This window comes from Brachyistius frenatus, unplaced genomic scaffold, assembly GCF_029030835.1.
Source record: "Brachyistius frenatus isolate BFR_SWC_R1_liver_20210118 unplaced genomic scaffold, ASM2903083v1 Contig_36, whole genome shotgun sequence".
Classification (NCBI taxonomy): domain Eukaryota; kingdom Metazoa; phylum Chordata; class Actinopteri; family Embiotocidae; genus Brachyistius; species Brachyistius frenatus.
This window is the reverse complement of record NW_027210635.1, coordinates 2,351,037-2,368,164: the sequence shown is the minus strand read 5'-3', so window position 1 is coordinate 2,368,164 and position 17,128 is coordinate 2,351,037. Positions and strand designations below refer to the sequence as shown.

Here is a 17,128-nt window from a genome sequence, read left to right as displayed (position 1 = left end):
ACACACACACACACACACACACACACACACACACACACACACACACACACACACACACACACACACACACACACACACACACACACACACACACACACACACACACACACATCCATCCTGCTGTCACATAAAAAAGATTGACCAGTAAAAGTTTGCATTAACCTGACTGACATCAGATTTTTAATTTAGGTGATGATTGGAATCTAACAAAACTACCATTTGCATTTGCAAAATTACTATACACCGTTTTATAATTACCTGCATATACATGTCAAATAAATGTTCCCAGCAAAGCTGAGTAGCTCAGTTCAGAGTTTGACCGGTCGACTAATGTACAGATAAAAAAATACTGTCGTTACACTTTTTCACATCAGGTCATGTTGTATCTGTCCCCGCTGTTGTACAAAGTAAGTACAGAGAGAAAAATATGCCAGTATTTCTGTTTCATGCCACTTTATACTCTCCTCTACTCATGTATCCATCCATTATCTATACTTTTTCCTGAACAGACTCACAGGAAGTCTGGAGCCTATCCCTGCTGACTTTGGGTGAAGGCGATGTAAACCCTGGACAGGTGTCCAGTCCATCACAGGGCCAACACAGACAAAAACAGACAACCATTCCCATTCACACCTACAGCCAATTTAGAATCACCAATTAACCTAACATGCGCATCTGGAAGCCGAAGTACCCGAAGAAAACCAGCGCAGGCACAGTGAGAACATAAACTCCACTCAAAAAGGCTCCAACTGAGCAGCAGGTTCAAACCCAAACATAAAATCCATAATAATATATCAAAATTGGTATTGCAGAAACTAAGTACCTTAAAATAAAGGCTGTTGCATGATGATGAAAAAAAACCAAAAACGTTTTACATGTTGTCAAAGAAAAGAGAACATTGATTGTACAGAATCAGACTTTAAATGCTTGATCAGTTAACCATCCAAGGCTTTTATACAGTAACTAAATTTCAAAAACTGTTACTCAGTTATTTACTGGAAATTATTAAAGAATACAATATAGAAATTATGTGTAGGGCGAGAAAGTCCTTTTCACATTCTTGCATCAAGAGACTGAGGTCCTGGACTTGTGTTTGTAAGTGTATCATTGTTCTTTTATGTGACTGCTTGCAAACTCTTTCTTCAGCTTGAGGAATTTTCACTCTTTAAGTTCTGAGATATTTCAAACCATTCTCCTTCCCAAGGCTTCAGATACTGCAGTTTTGTCCAAGCTGACACTTTATTAATCCCCGAGGGGAAATTTCTTCACTACAGCAGGGGGGCTCTCAGGGGGGAGATGCTGCAGCAGGCTGCCACTAGTGCGGCGCCAGGTAACCTGACCTGAGGTGCATGTTTTTGGATGATGGGAGGAAGCCGGAGAACCCGGAGAGAACCCACGCAAGCACAGGGAGAACATGCAAACTCCGCACAGAAAGGCCCAGGACCGGATTCGAACCCGGAACCTTTTTTTTTGCTGTGAGGTGACAGTGCTAACCACTGCACCACCGTGCCGCCCTAATTTGCCCTACATTCTTAATCGAGGGTCTGATTGAATGGAGGGCAAAGCACACTGGAGGGCTTGGCCTGGGGATGTGTCGTTCTGAACTCCTGAAATTTGAAGCGAGAAAGAACGTCTGCGATTTTCATGACCTGGGATGAAAACAGCTTATTCAGGTTATTCTGGACGCAGGACCAAGTTAAACGACGCATGACGCTGTTAATTACTGTCATTTTTGAGTGGCCTTTATTGATTATTTCTACTGTTGCTGCATTGTCGCAAAACACCAAAATTTGTTTCCTGGTCCAACTACTGCCCCCTAGAAAGCAAGCAGCAACGATTGGGTAGAGCTCATAAAGTGCCGTAGATTTAGAACTGCTTTTAAGGGAATGCTTTACAGTTGGCCAGACATCTGCAAACCATTCATTATTGTAAAACCCCCCAAAACCAACTGAGGGGTGGCATCAGTAAAAAAAACTGGGGGAATCAGAAGACTCCCCAAAGTCGTTATAGAAGAGAGACCATTCAATACGTCACATAGCGAGGCCCAGAACCTAAAATCTGAGCGACAACCTTCGTCTAAGACCACTGTATCTTTCAGATTTTGAACAGAATTAGCCAGTTCTAACAAACGAGAAAGGAAGGAACGGCCGTGAGGAATGATACACATGGCAAAGTGAAGGTGACCTAAAAGAGATAAGAGATCTCTTTTAGATATTAAAGAAGCAGCACACCAAGATTTAATAGCCTCTCTGATGCGAGACAGCTTGTCTTGTGTCAATGATGCTTGCATGAGCACACTGTCAAGGGTTATCCCGAGAAAGTCTAAACGAGTTGATGGACCAATGGGTTTCTCCTCTGAAAGAGATACGCCTAACTCATTGAAATTGACTACCGAGGTGGCGGGGGACAAAGTAAAATCCACAACTAAAAAAATCATCCAGAAGATGTAAGACGAAGGGAAGTTTGCAGGTGTTATAAAAAACCCTGCATAGAGTTTCTGATAAAGTGTTGAAAATGCAAAGACTACTGCGTTAAATGTCAATTTAACAGAGAAGTACAGTTTTGAGCACAAAACGATGCCATTATGAAGGGTGAAGAAGTATGACCTGGAAGGCCTTTGTGAGAGAATGTTGACCACAGCTCTGGGAAAAGTTGACTGAGAAGCGGTGCGCTTCTTTGCTGGAGCTTTGCCTTTACATTTGGCAGAGGTGCTGTTTGAATTGCCGGCGTTCAGGTTCAACCCCTGGGCATCGGCGTTTTCGCGGGACAGGAGGTAATCGAAGAGCTCCTCGTGGTTAAAGCCAGATGGTACTGGGATGCTACGGCATAGAGCTCTTCCGGGATGCAGTGCACGGGCCAGCCGGCTAATCGTTTGAAGGTGCCGCGGGAACTACGAGGGGCGTCAGATTCATTCTTGGAGCGGACCTCGGCGGTCCTGTGTTTCAGGGATGAAACTAATTTCTGCCCCTGAAGACCGCCACTGTGCGATCAAATTAGAGTCATAAAGATTTTGTGCTTGGGAAATGATGTTCACAAATAATTTCACAGTCTGCACTTGTATTTCACATTTTGTGTGCACGTAAAAAAAATTGCTTGCTTGTATCTGAATGCGTAGACTTGTAATAGAAAACTTTTCTCACAAATTCCAATCTGTGAATGTGTGAAACTGTTTTGCAGCTGTAAACATATTTTGTGTATGTGCAAACAAATTTTGCACACACAGTTATAATTTACACGTGCTAAAGGTTTTTGTGCCTGTACAAAGTCTTTAAGATGGACACACAAATTTCCCATCTTTAAGTGTGACACTGAAGTTACAGACAATTATGATAATGATAATTGATCATAATTGAGAAAAATAGAACAAAATAAGCAACAGCCACTGGCATGTTATAATAATTTTGTGCTGGGGAGTAAAATATGACTGATTTAATATAAGAAACCAGAGGAAATATCAAAATAAACAATAGATGTTTATATATTGGACTATCATAGAATGTGTGATTACATAATTAATGTAAAATAAATGTCACCAGAGACTTTGAGGAGACATGTTTGTTTTAAATCAGTCTTTTATTACATCAGCTGAATCTTTATAGAAAATTAAGTCTAATACTGATAGATATTTGTTGAACGTTACAGGAGGTTACAGAACATCATCACCGACTTCAGATGAAGATTAGAATTGTACAACTGTAAAAAAAAAAAAAAATAATAATTCTCTAGTGATAGTTAACTTCAGTTCACAATGTATGTAGTGATGTATTAATATGAAAATGTAGTCCAAAGTACTGTGTTCCTTGAATCCCGGTTCTCTTTGACACCTCAGACCTTTGAGTTACTGAATATCCTGGCTACATGGTGTTAGGCTCTATTTGCTGAAAATAATCAAATAAATAATCTGCATAATATCACAACAGCAATGTAGTACAGAAGGAGGGGAGGTCACCAAACATCCTTTTGTCGGAAACTGAATAGACCAGTATCTTGTAGTTGATCAGTGACCGTATATAAACGTATGTGAGAAGAGGAAGAGTGTTTCTATGGAGGAATATCACGTCCCATCTTTCTCCCAGGTCAGAGGAAGTTGTAAAGTCTAGACTTTGATCTCCTCTTCCTCATCACTTAAGGCATACTGTGTTTTGTGGCTCGGGGAAATAGCCGGAGAGCTGTGGTTGCTGCTGCTCGTCCTCACTTCCTTTGTGAAGGAGCCTCCGCCATAATGACGAGACAGCACGTCAGCTGCCCTCTGGAACCTCTCTGCCTCCATCACAGGCTCCGTTCTCTGAGGAGACCCGGTGGACTCATCAGGTGTCCTAAGAGACCTCCTGTCCTCCTCCTGCTGTGTCCGGTTAGAGCCACTACAGCTCCCCCTGCTGTTCGAGTTCCTGCTGAAGGACCCACGGGTCATGGACGGATTGGGTGAAGTCATTCTGGGGGTCTGCACGGGCGTCTCTGCTAGAGAGCTGTCGTCATCTTGTTCCTCATCCTCACCCTCCTCTCCTTCACCTGCTGCCTGGCTGTGATTGGCTGCCTGAAGGCAGCTGGGGTTGTCGAACAAGCTCAACACCTCAGTCATGAGAGAAGGGCCGAGGTCCACGGTGAACGAGGTGAGGGAGTCGGAGCGGGTCGGTGTGATGCCGCTGCCGTCCGGTAGAGACCCTTTACGGACATCTCCGTCTTCAAATTGTCGGTCAAGGCGAGAGAAGCGTGGCAGAGTGACGAATCCAGACTGGAGACCTGTGAACAGGGACAAGAAGAAAACACACTGAGGTCACTGAAGTGATCTGAACTGTAAACAAGAGAAATACAACCGGACTAGAACTGACATTATGCTACTTTAGAGATTTTAATAAAAGTAAATCCTTTTATTTCTCTGACAAACCCCTTTAACTAAGCTGCTCAGATAACGCAGGCTGTATGGGTTCATAGAGTGGATTTAATATATTAGCAACATTGAGTTTTTTGAGCATATCCAAACTCAAACACCCCATTGATCACCTTCACTCCTGTTTGCAGCTGCCATTTTTCAGTTTTGACTGTTTCATAATATCACGATACCCTAAATCTAGTGTTTAAGACAAAAATCTATTTATTACTCTAAATCAGAAACAAAGCAAAGTACCTGTATGTTTCAAAGAAAAAACATACAGATTAATGGGACTTCTGAAGTATCAGTTGTCAAATTTGGTGTTTTTGTCAAGCAATTCAGTTCCTTCACCAGAAGGTGGCCATATGTAACAACCCAGCTGTAATTTTTAGATGTTTTCCCACAGTCCTAAGCAACACTTACTCACAGGGCTGTAGCTTCTGACTGTCCCAGACACTTAATGTTACAACTGTCAGGTAGTCAAAGATATGAGGGAAATAAGAGGGGTATGATGACGCTGACAGGGGTGACAAACAAGAGAAATAAATGTTAATGTTTTATAATGGGGATCAAGTAAAGAGTGGAAGATGGTCTGTTGATAAAGTTATAAATTAAAGGTGCAACTGTGACTACAAAGACCCTCTTAGCACACTGTGAGAAAAGATTTTCACGACTAAAACTCATACTCAGCAGTGGATCAGGGAAAAGATGGGGGAAGATGAAATACTGACATCGTTGACAAACCCGATGACAAAGAGTTCCCATCATCCCTCAGTTCACTGACTCTCTGTGCCAGGTCTGCAACACTCTGTTTGGGAAAATTCCTTATGAAGTGGGTAATAAATGTGGAGAGGGAGAGGGGATTTCCAGTCCACAGTTCTGCCTGATAAGCTCCGATTGGTTGGCCGATATAATGAATGGTGTGTTTATGCTGCTCATTGAGGCGTTCTCACATGCACAGAGTTGACAGGAAATGCCCAGGGAGCATCTTTCCCTCCACCAACCAGCTGTGTCTGTGTTTGTATTTGTATTTATAGACCTAATTGTGTCCAGGTGTTGCCTAGGTGATTGCAGCTGAGTCAGAAGAAGCCTGTCTGTTTGCTGGTTGTCTTGGAGGAATGTGGGATGTTGAAAGGAGGGAAACCTCACCCTCTCTGTCTGTGTTCACTCTGACATTTATAGTCTTGTTTGCACTGAGTCTGCTGGAGACTCAATAGTAAGAACAGAGACTGAAATCAAATACAGTAATGTATCATCAATTTTTTTGTGTGTGCTGATTCATGTTGACTAATACAGTGCAGCTCTATCACTATGCTGCGGCCCATAACTAGGTCGCAGATCGATTTAATACAAGGAATTTTTTGTTTGTTGAAGCTCATTGTGTAATGTTTTGTAAGTTGCTTTCACATCAGACCAGGCAGTGTTATTTACAGATTTGCACGATTTTAAGCACAGATTCAAAACGACTTTAGAACCGGGAGACCACACCTACACAGTCGCCTTCTCCTGTCAATACTAATTATTCTACAGTCTGTATTGCTCCTATTTCAAATACATTGTGTCTCATTCCAAGGTCAATTTATAGAGATAAAGCTATTCGAGTTTTAAATTAAGACAAAAATCAAAAATAATGCGAAATAGGTTTATATGCTATCAAATTCAAGTTTGCGTCCACAACCAAAATAGGAGTCCATACTTTAAAAAAAAAAGGCCCTTTTCCTCGATGCTGAATGAACACATAATGCCCCTTCTATTATCCAAAATGTGAGAGAAAGAACACAAATCCAGCGTAAAGCTGAAGTAATTCAACTCTGGGTATCCGTGGAAACACTTCCAGCTGTTTGAATGCAGAGGAGCAACGCTGCTTCGGCCAAACAGATTCATAGATTCACCAAAGCAGCAGCATATCATGGGCGACAGGTGATTTAAAAAATAACATCGTTTATACTTTTTTGTGCGGCCTCACTGGCATGTATACTACTTCTTTAGATGTAAATGGGATTTACACACACACACGCGCGCACACACACACACACACACACACACACACACACACACACACACACACACACACACACACACACACACACACACACACACACACACACACACACACACACACACAGCACAGCTTGTGCTTCAAGTTGACTTGGTATGACTTAATCTGTACCGCTGTAGCCTTTGAGACACTCTTAAACTCACGCTCTACTGTCATTTAATAAGCCATCATATCAGAGTACGATCACTACAACTACATTTTCTCCACTCACTTTTAATGAAGATAATCTTACTGCTAAGATGCTTTGCATAAATCTCGTCCCATGCTGGAGGTGATTATCTGTATTATCTCACCATATGTGCAGAAGGAATCGTCTGTTGAGCTGATGGAGCTGGGGAACAGCACCCTCTGTAGGCACCCGTTGGGAGAGTCAATGTTCAGCTGAGGCAGGGAGACGGCATTCTTGATGATGGGTGAGATGTCCGGTGGCGGGGAAGACAAGTCACGGGAACCCTGTCGCGGCCGTGGCCCGGAGTTCTTCCGTACGTGCCGAAAAGTGCGTGTGAAGAAGCTGGTTGTTTTGGAGCTGCTGGCTGAGTCTGGACTTCCTGGCTCCCTGACGCCCCCATAGTTGCTGAGAAAGGACGTGTCACCAAACACGTCGCCGCCGCGGCCGACATGCATGGTGTGTCGGAAGTCGCCCATCGGCGGGCCGATCATGTCCACGGAGAGGTCGCTCTTAAATCGACGTTTCCCCTGAGACCCAGACACAAGGCCTTTGATCCCTGGCAGTTTTCCCAGGCTCATGGTGGCAGAAAAGTTTTGTAATTTTCCTTTAAATCAAACCAGAACGTCTGAACCCTGATTACATGTCAGTCACGTCTCAGTTCCAGTTTGGGGTCCACTGTAAAAGCAGAGAGAAAAAAAAAAATAATGCCTGGACAGTGAGGACAGCACATAGAAACATGTGGTTATTCAGTCAGCACAGAATGTGTATATAATTCATTCTGTGCTGACGATTCTTCCACTCCATGACAACAGTTTCCCTTTTGGATCCACACTTTAAGATGCCAGTATAAATGTAAAGCAGTTATGTCCCTGTCTGTACTGCACATCTGTCCAAAAACTCTCTTCTCCTGCACCACACCAGCTTTCAGTCATGACCAAATAACAACGAGGATAAATTACAAGGCTATGCTGCGTTTCCTCCGGTGGTAACTGGAGAGTTTGGGGCTGACTGGGAGCTTGTACAGATTTGGTTTAGGGAATACCTGTTTAGAAATTGAAAAAAAAAAAAAAAATCCAGCCACAACTGTAAATACACTGAGACATGATTTCAGCCAAACAACTCAGCTGGTGTGTCGGTGGTAAAAGCAATGAAAAAAAGGTTTTTTTTAGTTTTTTTTTTTTAGACTTGCAGAACTGTCTTGTTTACGGTCTCAACTTACATTTCGCTAGCAGCACTAAGAGGATCACCTCACCAGGAGGTCTTGCAAAGCTCAAGTATGTTTAGTTTGCCTTTTACCCAAACCTAAAAAAAAAAGCTTCAATGTAGAAATGCAGAATTTTAAAGTAAGACTGGACAACACGTCACACGCAACACACACACACACACACACACACACACATTAAAGAACAATATTTTTTTGTACCGAGTTACTTTATAGGCTCAATATACTATGCTGTCCCCTCTCACTATTATTTAGGCTTCAAGTTAGCCTACAAGGATTAGCACTTGAGTGTACTCTAGTGTTACTCAGTTCCCTGTGGTTTTGAAACCTTACCTTAGGAACCCATTAACACAGCATGCAGTGTTGTCGAGCAGTTATGAAATACCTTAATGATGAATAATTACTTGGAAAGTGCTCCTTCCTTTGTTTACGGATCAGCGATTGCACGTTTCACCTGCCTTCTTGATTTAGGTTCAAAGGCCTTCAGAGATTTTACGTAATACGCCTTTAAATAAAATAATTTTAAAATACCACAGCTGTATGTCAACACAGCATTGTGTCCACAGTTGCTTACTGGCAGTGAGGCCTCTGTGTGAGTGTTCAACAGATCTTCTGAGAGGATCTTATCCGATAAGTTGTTCTGCTCTCGTCCTCCTCAGTGTCCAAGCAGAGAAAAGACGGGGGGTCCACCGCCATGCACCGTCTCCCTCTTCAAAGGTTTATCCATGCGTGGCACCACACTGTCCACGGCACATCCTGTCCCCAGGCCTGTCGCCTTGTGTCCTCTGTTCCCCGGTCCCTCTGATCCCAAGACCTTTGAGAGGCAATGAAAACAATCGGAGCGAAACAAAAAGGAGGGTGATGGGCTCCTGAAAAGGGCAATAAATTAAAGCGCTGTAATCCAGCAACTGTTTTGTCTGCTTCGTCCTGGAAGAATGATAAAGCTCCTGCAGATTGTCCGTGCACTGGATTAGCTGCTAATCCCTTCTGTCTTCCCTCCCTCTCTGACTCCGTCACTCAGTCTTGGCCTTCTTCAATCCACTTAGTTCCTCGAGGTTTTCCAGGTGGGGGGGCGGGTCTCTGTTTTCAATCAGTTCACATAAGGCCAGCTAAAGACCAGAGAGAGAAAAGGACAGAGCTGTGAGTGACACACTGGACCAAAGACTAAACCAGGAGTGTTCATGCAAAACGTAAATCCTTCAGGCATCTACAACTTTGGCCTGACTGATAGTGGAAACGTGACCTGAAGAGTCTAGGACTGAACTTCACAGATAAATCGTGACGTCTGTGTACTCTGATTCTCCTGTCAGCTTTTTCACATTTGTATAGTTTAGAATTAAATGTATTCTAACGCTGAAACAGTTTGACAATAGTTGGATGATATTTCATTTAACTTACTGGTTTGACCTTCCACAAGGTGTAGATTTGCTGCTTTTCTCTGATTTTTCTGGAGACGTGACGTGACGTTATTGCTTTCATTGAATATTTGATTGTGCCTGTGCATGTGACAATTAGGTTTTTTTTAGTTTTTTTTGCTGTGTAGGTTTGTATTCTTTGTATGTCTTTTTTTGTTTTATGGATAATGTTGATTTTTCTTTGTTTGCTATTTTTGTGTGGACCCCAGAAATGTTTACGGGGAACCAAATAAAGAAGAAAGATTTTGCCTGCATCCCCCCCCCTCACACACACACACACACTGAGCCTTGCAGTTTCCTGGTCAAACAGTTTTGTCCATATTAATACCATAACTCTCCACTTCTCTGGAGATGTAATTTTTTCCAACAACATCCAAAGGACCCGTGGTTCTGTTTTTCCTGGACACACTCGGAGCACCTTCCTCCTGTCTGCTGAGGAGATGGATCCAAGGCAAATGGGGGTAAGCTCCACACACGTGACCTTTTCGAGACACAACCAGTGTTGGATTAACATGGCTAGGTGCTGGGGCTACCAGCCGAGGCTGCTGCCAGGCCAATGTCAACGGTGATATAACAACTCCAATTAGGTAATGGTGCCACTCTTACTTGGTGCTTACCTGGGCTCAGATTACCTCCCAACAATTTTATACTAATCCCATTTTTTCTACAGTTTCAGAACAACTGTTTGAGGGTTGCAATCATTGATTGTCATGAACCTCAAGAGAGGATGTAAAGCAGGAGGTTAGATATACAGGAGGAGCACTTAACGTAGTGTCTGTTCATATAGAGGAGGAGGGAGAGTGGATGGATTTTAATTGTTGTGTGACCACCTCTAATCTCTCTGAGGGAGTCATTAGGGCCTGCGGGACACGAGAAGCTGAGAGACAGACAAAACATTCACTGTCAGTGTCAACACCAAGTCAGAAACGGCTTTGTGATGTTGAAGTTAAGCATCCATTTCCAGATTGATGAACAACTTTAAATACTGTAAAATACGTCCTTCATTTTAGTGCAGCATTTCAGTCATCTGATGTTTAAATCAGAGCTTTTCATGGTGCAATTAACATGTTTTTTCCTGCTCCTCTAGCTACCAAATTCCTCTTCCCCTATAATAGCTCTGATTTTCTTCTTCCCTCCTGACTTTGCGAGCAGTAAACTAAGCTCAAAGGTCTGTGTAAAATAAAGTGTATTAGCAGAACATAAATTCACTTTGGAAACTTTATTTTCCCAAAATTGGCCTCGTTAGAGTCACGCAGAAAGACATTTAGATCTGTTAAACATGTTATTTATCCCTAAACTGTACCTGCAGCGACCATAAACAAGCCTGTTTCACATGAGCTGCCTGACTGATTGCAGACACAGAGACAAACGTGGATGTTGGAAAGTGTAATGGGAACAGCGTGCAGTGAAGAGAGTAGACCGGACATCATCTATTATGGCCATCAAATGAAGGATCTGAGGACGCTGATGAGAAACACATTTTTACCTCCCGTCTTTATGTGTTTTTTCCTCCAGACTTCTATTTCAGGGCTCTTCCTTCAATCAATCTCTCTGTCTTCTATCTCTGGTTTTTCCCTCTGTCACAAAAACACACTCTGTCAAACATTTTGCTGTCGCTCTCACTGGTGCGAGCAGATTTACTACGTTAGTCCAACATCTGGAGCCACAGAGGCACAAAATGCAGAAACAGGGTTCTCATGACATTTCAGGGGCCGGTCAATCACACTGCCTCAAAAAAGAGAAACATGGGTGCACTTGTACATAGACTTTACACACGCACACACGCACACACACACACACACACACACACACACACACACACACACACACACACACACACACACACACACACACACACACACACACACACACACACACACACAGGGCTGAGCAGCAGTGGGCCAGCTCTGAGGTTGCTTCCTCTGCCGGACCGGAGGGCCGCGGGCCGCGGCCCCCTCGGAGGACGGCACCAGAAAACTGTGGTTGAGGTCAGAAACACCCTGACCATTACGCACGGCTCAAAAATACAACATGCACTCAGTTTACTAGGATCTACTGCTGCAACGTGGCAATGCACTTCATGACCTGCCAGGTCCTTATGGTGAGGGTGTGTGTGTGTTTTTGTCTCTGCACTGCACACACTCAAGTGTCTTATATGTCAATTGACTGCAGTGAGAGTTAACTGAGACAACTTTAAGATGATATTCGATTGGGATGTATGACATCTGAAAATGGGTTCATGATGATGTACGACCATATCAGACATGTATGATTATGACATGTCATATTGGAGGACTGTCACTTGTAACTGAACGTCCTGTTCACTCCCTCTCACACTTTCCTTGATCTGCCGAGTCAACAAAATACCTCACAAGAAGAAACACTCAAGATGAGCATATTAAAGAGTTCAATTACTTATTTTACAATATACAAATACTGCAAAGAAACCTTTCAAAACAAGAACAAGGAAAGCAAAAACATCAGTCTTTATGGTGAGGTTTAACCATCATTCACTATAGTTTTACAATTTCTTTTTTTTTTACATATGAGACTTCTGTCAACAAAACTCAGGGGAAATGAGTTTCCCCTGAGCAACAGTGAAGTGCAAACATACTTCAATCTCTGCCTAACAAAGAGTACAAGGAAATGTTGCCTCTCCAAACTTCCACCTTGAAAACAGGGAGGTGCAGTTAATAAAATATCAAAGGGTCTTTTTAAAGGAACACCACTGGTGCTGGTTTAAAAACTCTGTGTAGTTGAAGTGCGACAGGGTTGATTCCAGCCACCACGGCGTTTTAAGATAAATTATAATGCAAACATTGTGCAAAACAATTTGCATCTCGTTAGCTCACTCTGCTTATTACTTTAGGTCTTTCTTCTTTATATTACTAGTGAAGGATTTCCACATGTTGACAAAAGGTGATGTGAATCATATACCACAGCCTTTGCAGTCACCAGATCTCAACCCAACTCACACCTATGGGAGATTTTGGACCGACAACTTAGACATCACTCCATCACCATCATCAAAACACCAAACGAGGGAATACATTTTAGAAAAAGGATGCTTCATACCTCCAGTGCAGTTCAGAAACTTGTAGAATTAAAGCCAAGCTGCATTAAAACTGATCTGGCAGGCGGCACGTGACGGCCCAACACCTTACTACCACACGTTGTGGTGTTTTTTTTTCATTTAATTTGTCACCTGTCTGTATTTAGTTTGGTGTCTTGGTCCTTTACTTATCTCTCCTAAGACAGGTCACAGGACACTGATCACTACAGACCTAAGCCCCCATAAGTAGGCCAGTTGTTTCAGTGGTTGAAGTACATTGTCTCCAACCATGATGCCACCTCCCTGACTGGCTGCCAGACAACTGATCTAAGACCAGTTGTTCAGTGGCTTAGCAGGAGGAGAACTGTGACCACTTGATTTGAAATGTTTCCACTAAACATCATCTCATCACCAAGCTGCAGGTCGCAGGTAAGATGCAACGCTGTGGGAAGCCATGTGATATACGTTACAGAGCTTCCACACAGTTCTATTGCAATGTGATTAAAAAAAAAACACAAATCCCCACTAAGTAAAGGGAAGTAATGCTGCAGAAGAGGATGTGCACAAAAAAGTAACTTCAAAGTAAGTTGCTGGGTAGCAAACAATTGAATGCCAGATTGCAAGCTTTGGAGAAGTTGTCCCTTTAGGACATTCGTTTTCTACTTGTATCACAACTTTTAAAATCATTTCTCTAAACATTTTCTTAAAAAAAATTAGGCTGTGTTTTGACCAAGTCTGCTATGTGAGTATAGATTGTTTGGCCTCTTTGGACCACCATAATTGTCTGAAGCTTTTTTGGGCAAGTACAGAGACAACTAGTATGCGTCAATAATGTCTCTGTCAGCGTGCAAAAGCTGATTATAGTGATTTTTAAAAGGTGCCCCAGCTGCTGAGGCTGCTCTTTTTTCATGCACATAGATGTGCGCTATTTTATAGGAACCCAATGAGACTCAATTTAAATCAAAAAGTGTGACAACGTCCGATAAACAACTCGATGTTGATTTCACGCCTTACTCGCACTTTCCAGCACATCTAACAAACTTTTTGGAGTAATCCTACCTTAAAGTACGCTGTGAACGCGGTCCCTTCGAAGAGTGATAACTTCACCTCTTTTCTTTGTCATCCTCCTCTCGGCTTGTGGTCTGCACCGTATGTTTCCGCTCGGACATGAACTTTGCGCAGCGCAGCAGTGGAGCTGAACTGTGCTGCTGCCGCTGACAACTAAACTGGAACGAGATGGAGAGGGAGGAGAAGAAAGAGGAAGAGGAGGAGGTGGAGGTGGGTGGACCCCAGTGGCGTGAATGAACAAATATTAATGAACTTTGACTATATAATCCATGATAAGAAGCCTAAAGGGAATTTTGGAAACGCTAAACCAAAAGGCCAGTTTTTGGTTGCCTGAAGAGGATTGTAGAACAGAAGGTGCAGTACAGCAGATCTTTGAGTAAAAGTAAGAAAACACATGTCATGTATACCAATTAGTATAGAAAGAGGGAGGCAATGTGTTGAAGAATCACAGAGGACATTCTCATAAACCGCTGTGATTCTTCCCACACTGTTCTGTCAGTGTGTGCTTGTGCTTCACTGCTAAATATGGCTATATTATGTGCATATTAATGCTTTTTCTGCTTTCTCTCTTTTTTTGAGGGGGGTTGTTTTGCCCATTTTCTGCTTGTTTATGTGTGTGTAGAGTCTCCTGGAACTCATCAGGTTTTAATCTTGGATCCTCTCAGGGGACCGGCAAAGGTGACTCGGATATTTAATCAAAAACATGAGTTAAGAGGTGCAGCAAACACACACACACTTATTATACACTATCGCTGACCTGTTGTCAGCTAGGTAAACATGATCGCCTCAATCCTCCATTGATGTCATCTAACCTTTCTTCTTTCTGTGACCTCTCACAACAAAAATACACCCATCACTGTGCTTTACTTTTAGCATGCAACAATAGTGTGCATGTTTGTGTGTGTGTGTGTGTGTGTGTGTGTGTGTGTGTGTGTGTGTGTGTGTGTGTGTGTGTGTGTGTGTGTGTGTGTGTGTGTGTGTGTGTGTGTGTGTGTATTTAGTGTTTGCTGATGAAAAACAGAAATGTAAGCATGTTCAATAAATGCATCACCACACTCATGCAGCATTTATCTCCATGACACACAAATAATAATGGACTCTGAATAATTATTTTGTCAGAAGCCCAAATATCTGAGCTGAACAGTGTATGATGTCAATCATACAAACAGAAATCAGTTTACCAGCTAAAAATCAATATCCTTTGGCAGGTGGGAAAGTGGAGCAAGTGGAGACACAGAAGACGCTGAATGAGCTGAGGGATGAGATAAAAGAGAAAAGCGAGCACGGTAGACAGTAGAGGAGGTTGCAGAAAAGACTGTCAACTCTGAGCAAAGGAAAAGAGAAGGTGATTGAAGAGAAGCCGATGTGATGAGAGGTGGTGAGGGCTCTCAGAACAAAAGTGAGAAAGGGAGACATCATCGTCACTGTGTGAATCTCGGAGGCTGAGCTGCTTCTGTTGACAAGTATCAGATGCTCTCTGACAAGCATTAAAGGCAAGAAAAAGACAAGACAGAAGAAGTGGGGAATAACAGGAAGTCAGACACTGATTACACTGAAAACATTGTTTCTGTCAAGAATTGAGTGATATTTTGGTCCTTATTATGGTAGGAATAGTATCTGACATGGGTAAAGGAAGACAAATAGACCACAGCACAAAGGAGGAAGGCAAAGGGGGTAGAGAGGAAGGACTGCCAGTCAAACAGGATGAGGAGTCTCAGACAGACGAAGGTTTTCTTCACAGGAAATGACTTTCTCACAAACCAGAGAGGCAGCCAAGAGGCTTAAACTACGCTTAATCTAAGCTTAAACTCCCTTCAGACATTTATTTACTGTTCAACGGCTCACTGTCGGAGCTGCTTCTCAGACAAAGGAGTTCATCCAGTGAAAACACAGTTAAAGAAGTAAAGGTGATTTGATTGACCAGAAGCATCACTCCTCTGGCTCCTGCTCTGCATGAAGGACAGATTCAGGTTAGACGCTTGGTCTCAAGTAACCCAGATGTGCATTTGGAGAAGTCTGTCCAGGAAGTGGGACTGATAGTTTCAGGTGGGAAGAGAGTGTGATGAGGTTTATATATGGAGGGTTGGGTGAAGGGCTACATGAAAGAAGTCGATCCCGGTGTTGTTGTTTGGACTGCTCTCCTGTTTCTGTGGATTCTGAGCCTGCAGGAAGCCGAGTGTTGGCCAAGAGACAAAAGAGTATTGTGAAGTCAGTCCTCAGTGCTTTCAAGACTACAGTGAAAACACACACACACACTGAAACACCCAGCAGTGACTGTTTTTAGATATCTGGGCTATATCTATCTGGGCTTTAGGAGGCAGATGTTATTCAGAAAATATCTGTACCACTGTTCTTCTAGTTCTTGGTTTTAATTTCGGGGGGAACATTTTTAAGAAATATTCTCCCAAAATGTGTCTTTCCATTTGAACAGAACATCCACAGAAACATAGCAAACCACTCATGCAACATAATCCACTTCTTAGCCATCAATCCACATGTTGAATATGTTGCAATACGCTCACTAAACCAAAGTTATACAGTGCATCCGGAAAGTATTCACAGCGCTTCACTTTTTACACATTTTGTTATGTTACAGCCTTATTCCAAAATGGATTAAATTCATTTTTTTCCTCAAAATTCTACATGCAATATCCCATAATGACAACATGAAATAAAAAATTTTGAAATTTTTGCAAATCAATTAAAAATCAACGAAAAAAAATCACGTACATAAGTATTCACAGCCTTTGCCATTACACTCAAAATTGAGCTCAGGTGCATCCTGTTTCCACTGATCATCCTTGAGATATTTCTACAACTTGATTGGAGTCCACCTGTGGTAAATTCAGTTGATTGGATATGATTTGGAAAGACACACACCGTCTATATAAGGTCCCACAGTTGACAGTGCATGTCAGAGCACAAACCAAGCCATGAAGTCCAAAGAATTGTCTGTAGACCTCAGAGACAGGATTGTATCGAGGCACAGATCAGGGGAAGGGTACAGAAAAATGTCTGCAGCATTGAAGGTCCCAATGAGCACAGTGGCCTCCATCATCCGTAAATGGAAGAAGTTTGGAACCACCAGGACTCTTCCTAGAGTCGGCCGCCCGGCCAAACTGAGCGATCGGGGGAGAAGGGCCTTAGTCAGGGAGGTGACCAAGAACCCGATGGTCACTCTGACAGAGCTCCAACGTTGCTCTGTGAAGAGAGGAGAACCTTCTAGAAGGACAACCATCTCTGCAGCACTCCACCAAGCAGGCCTGTATGGTA

The 17,128-nt window shown here is 42.7% G+C and overlaps 1 protein-coding gene across 4 annotated transcripts; it reads right to left on the bottom strand.

Moving 5' to 3' along the window:
- Positions 1-3,554: 3,554 nt before the first annotated feature.
- On the bottom strand, positions 3,555-14,016 carry cdc42ep1b (CDC42 effector protein (Rho GTPase binding) 1b). 4 transcript variants are annotated; one of them, XM_069701354.1, is made up of 4 exons: positions 13,847-14,016; positions 8,706-9,429; positions 7,223-7,773; positions 3,555-4,740 (listed from the first exon to the last, which is right to left on the bottom strand). In XM_069701354.1, exons 3-4 carry the CDS (start codon positions 7,674-7,676, stop codon positions 4,097-4,099), a joined length of 1,098 nt encoding a protein of 365 aa, XP_069557455.1. In that variant the 5' UTR covers positions 7,677-7,773; positions 8,706-9,429; positions 13,847-14,016; the 3' UTR covers positions 3,555-4,096. The 4 variants fall into 4 exon arrangements, with proteins under 4 accessions (XP_069557455.1, XP_069557456.1, XP_069557454.1 ...); XM_069701355.1 differs by having other exon boundaries at positions 8,725-9,429; XM_069701353.1 differs by having other exon boundaries at positions 8,895-9,429.
- Between the last annotated feature and the right edge of the window lie 3,112 nt (positions 14,017-17,128).

Bases quoted from the DNA above. Each gene is read 5' to 3' on its own strand.
- cdc42ep1b (XM_069701354.1), bottom strand. From the start codon at position 7,676: ATGAGCCTGGGAAAACTGCCAGGGATCAAAGGCCTTGTGTCTGGGTCT. The intron at 4,741-7,222 runs GTGAGATAATAC...CCCTGTTCACAG, and splicing joins CGATTCCTTCTGCACATATG to GTCTCCAGTCTGGATTCGTC.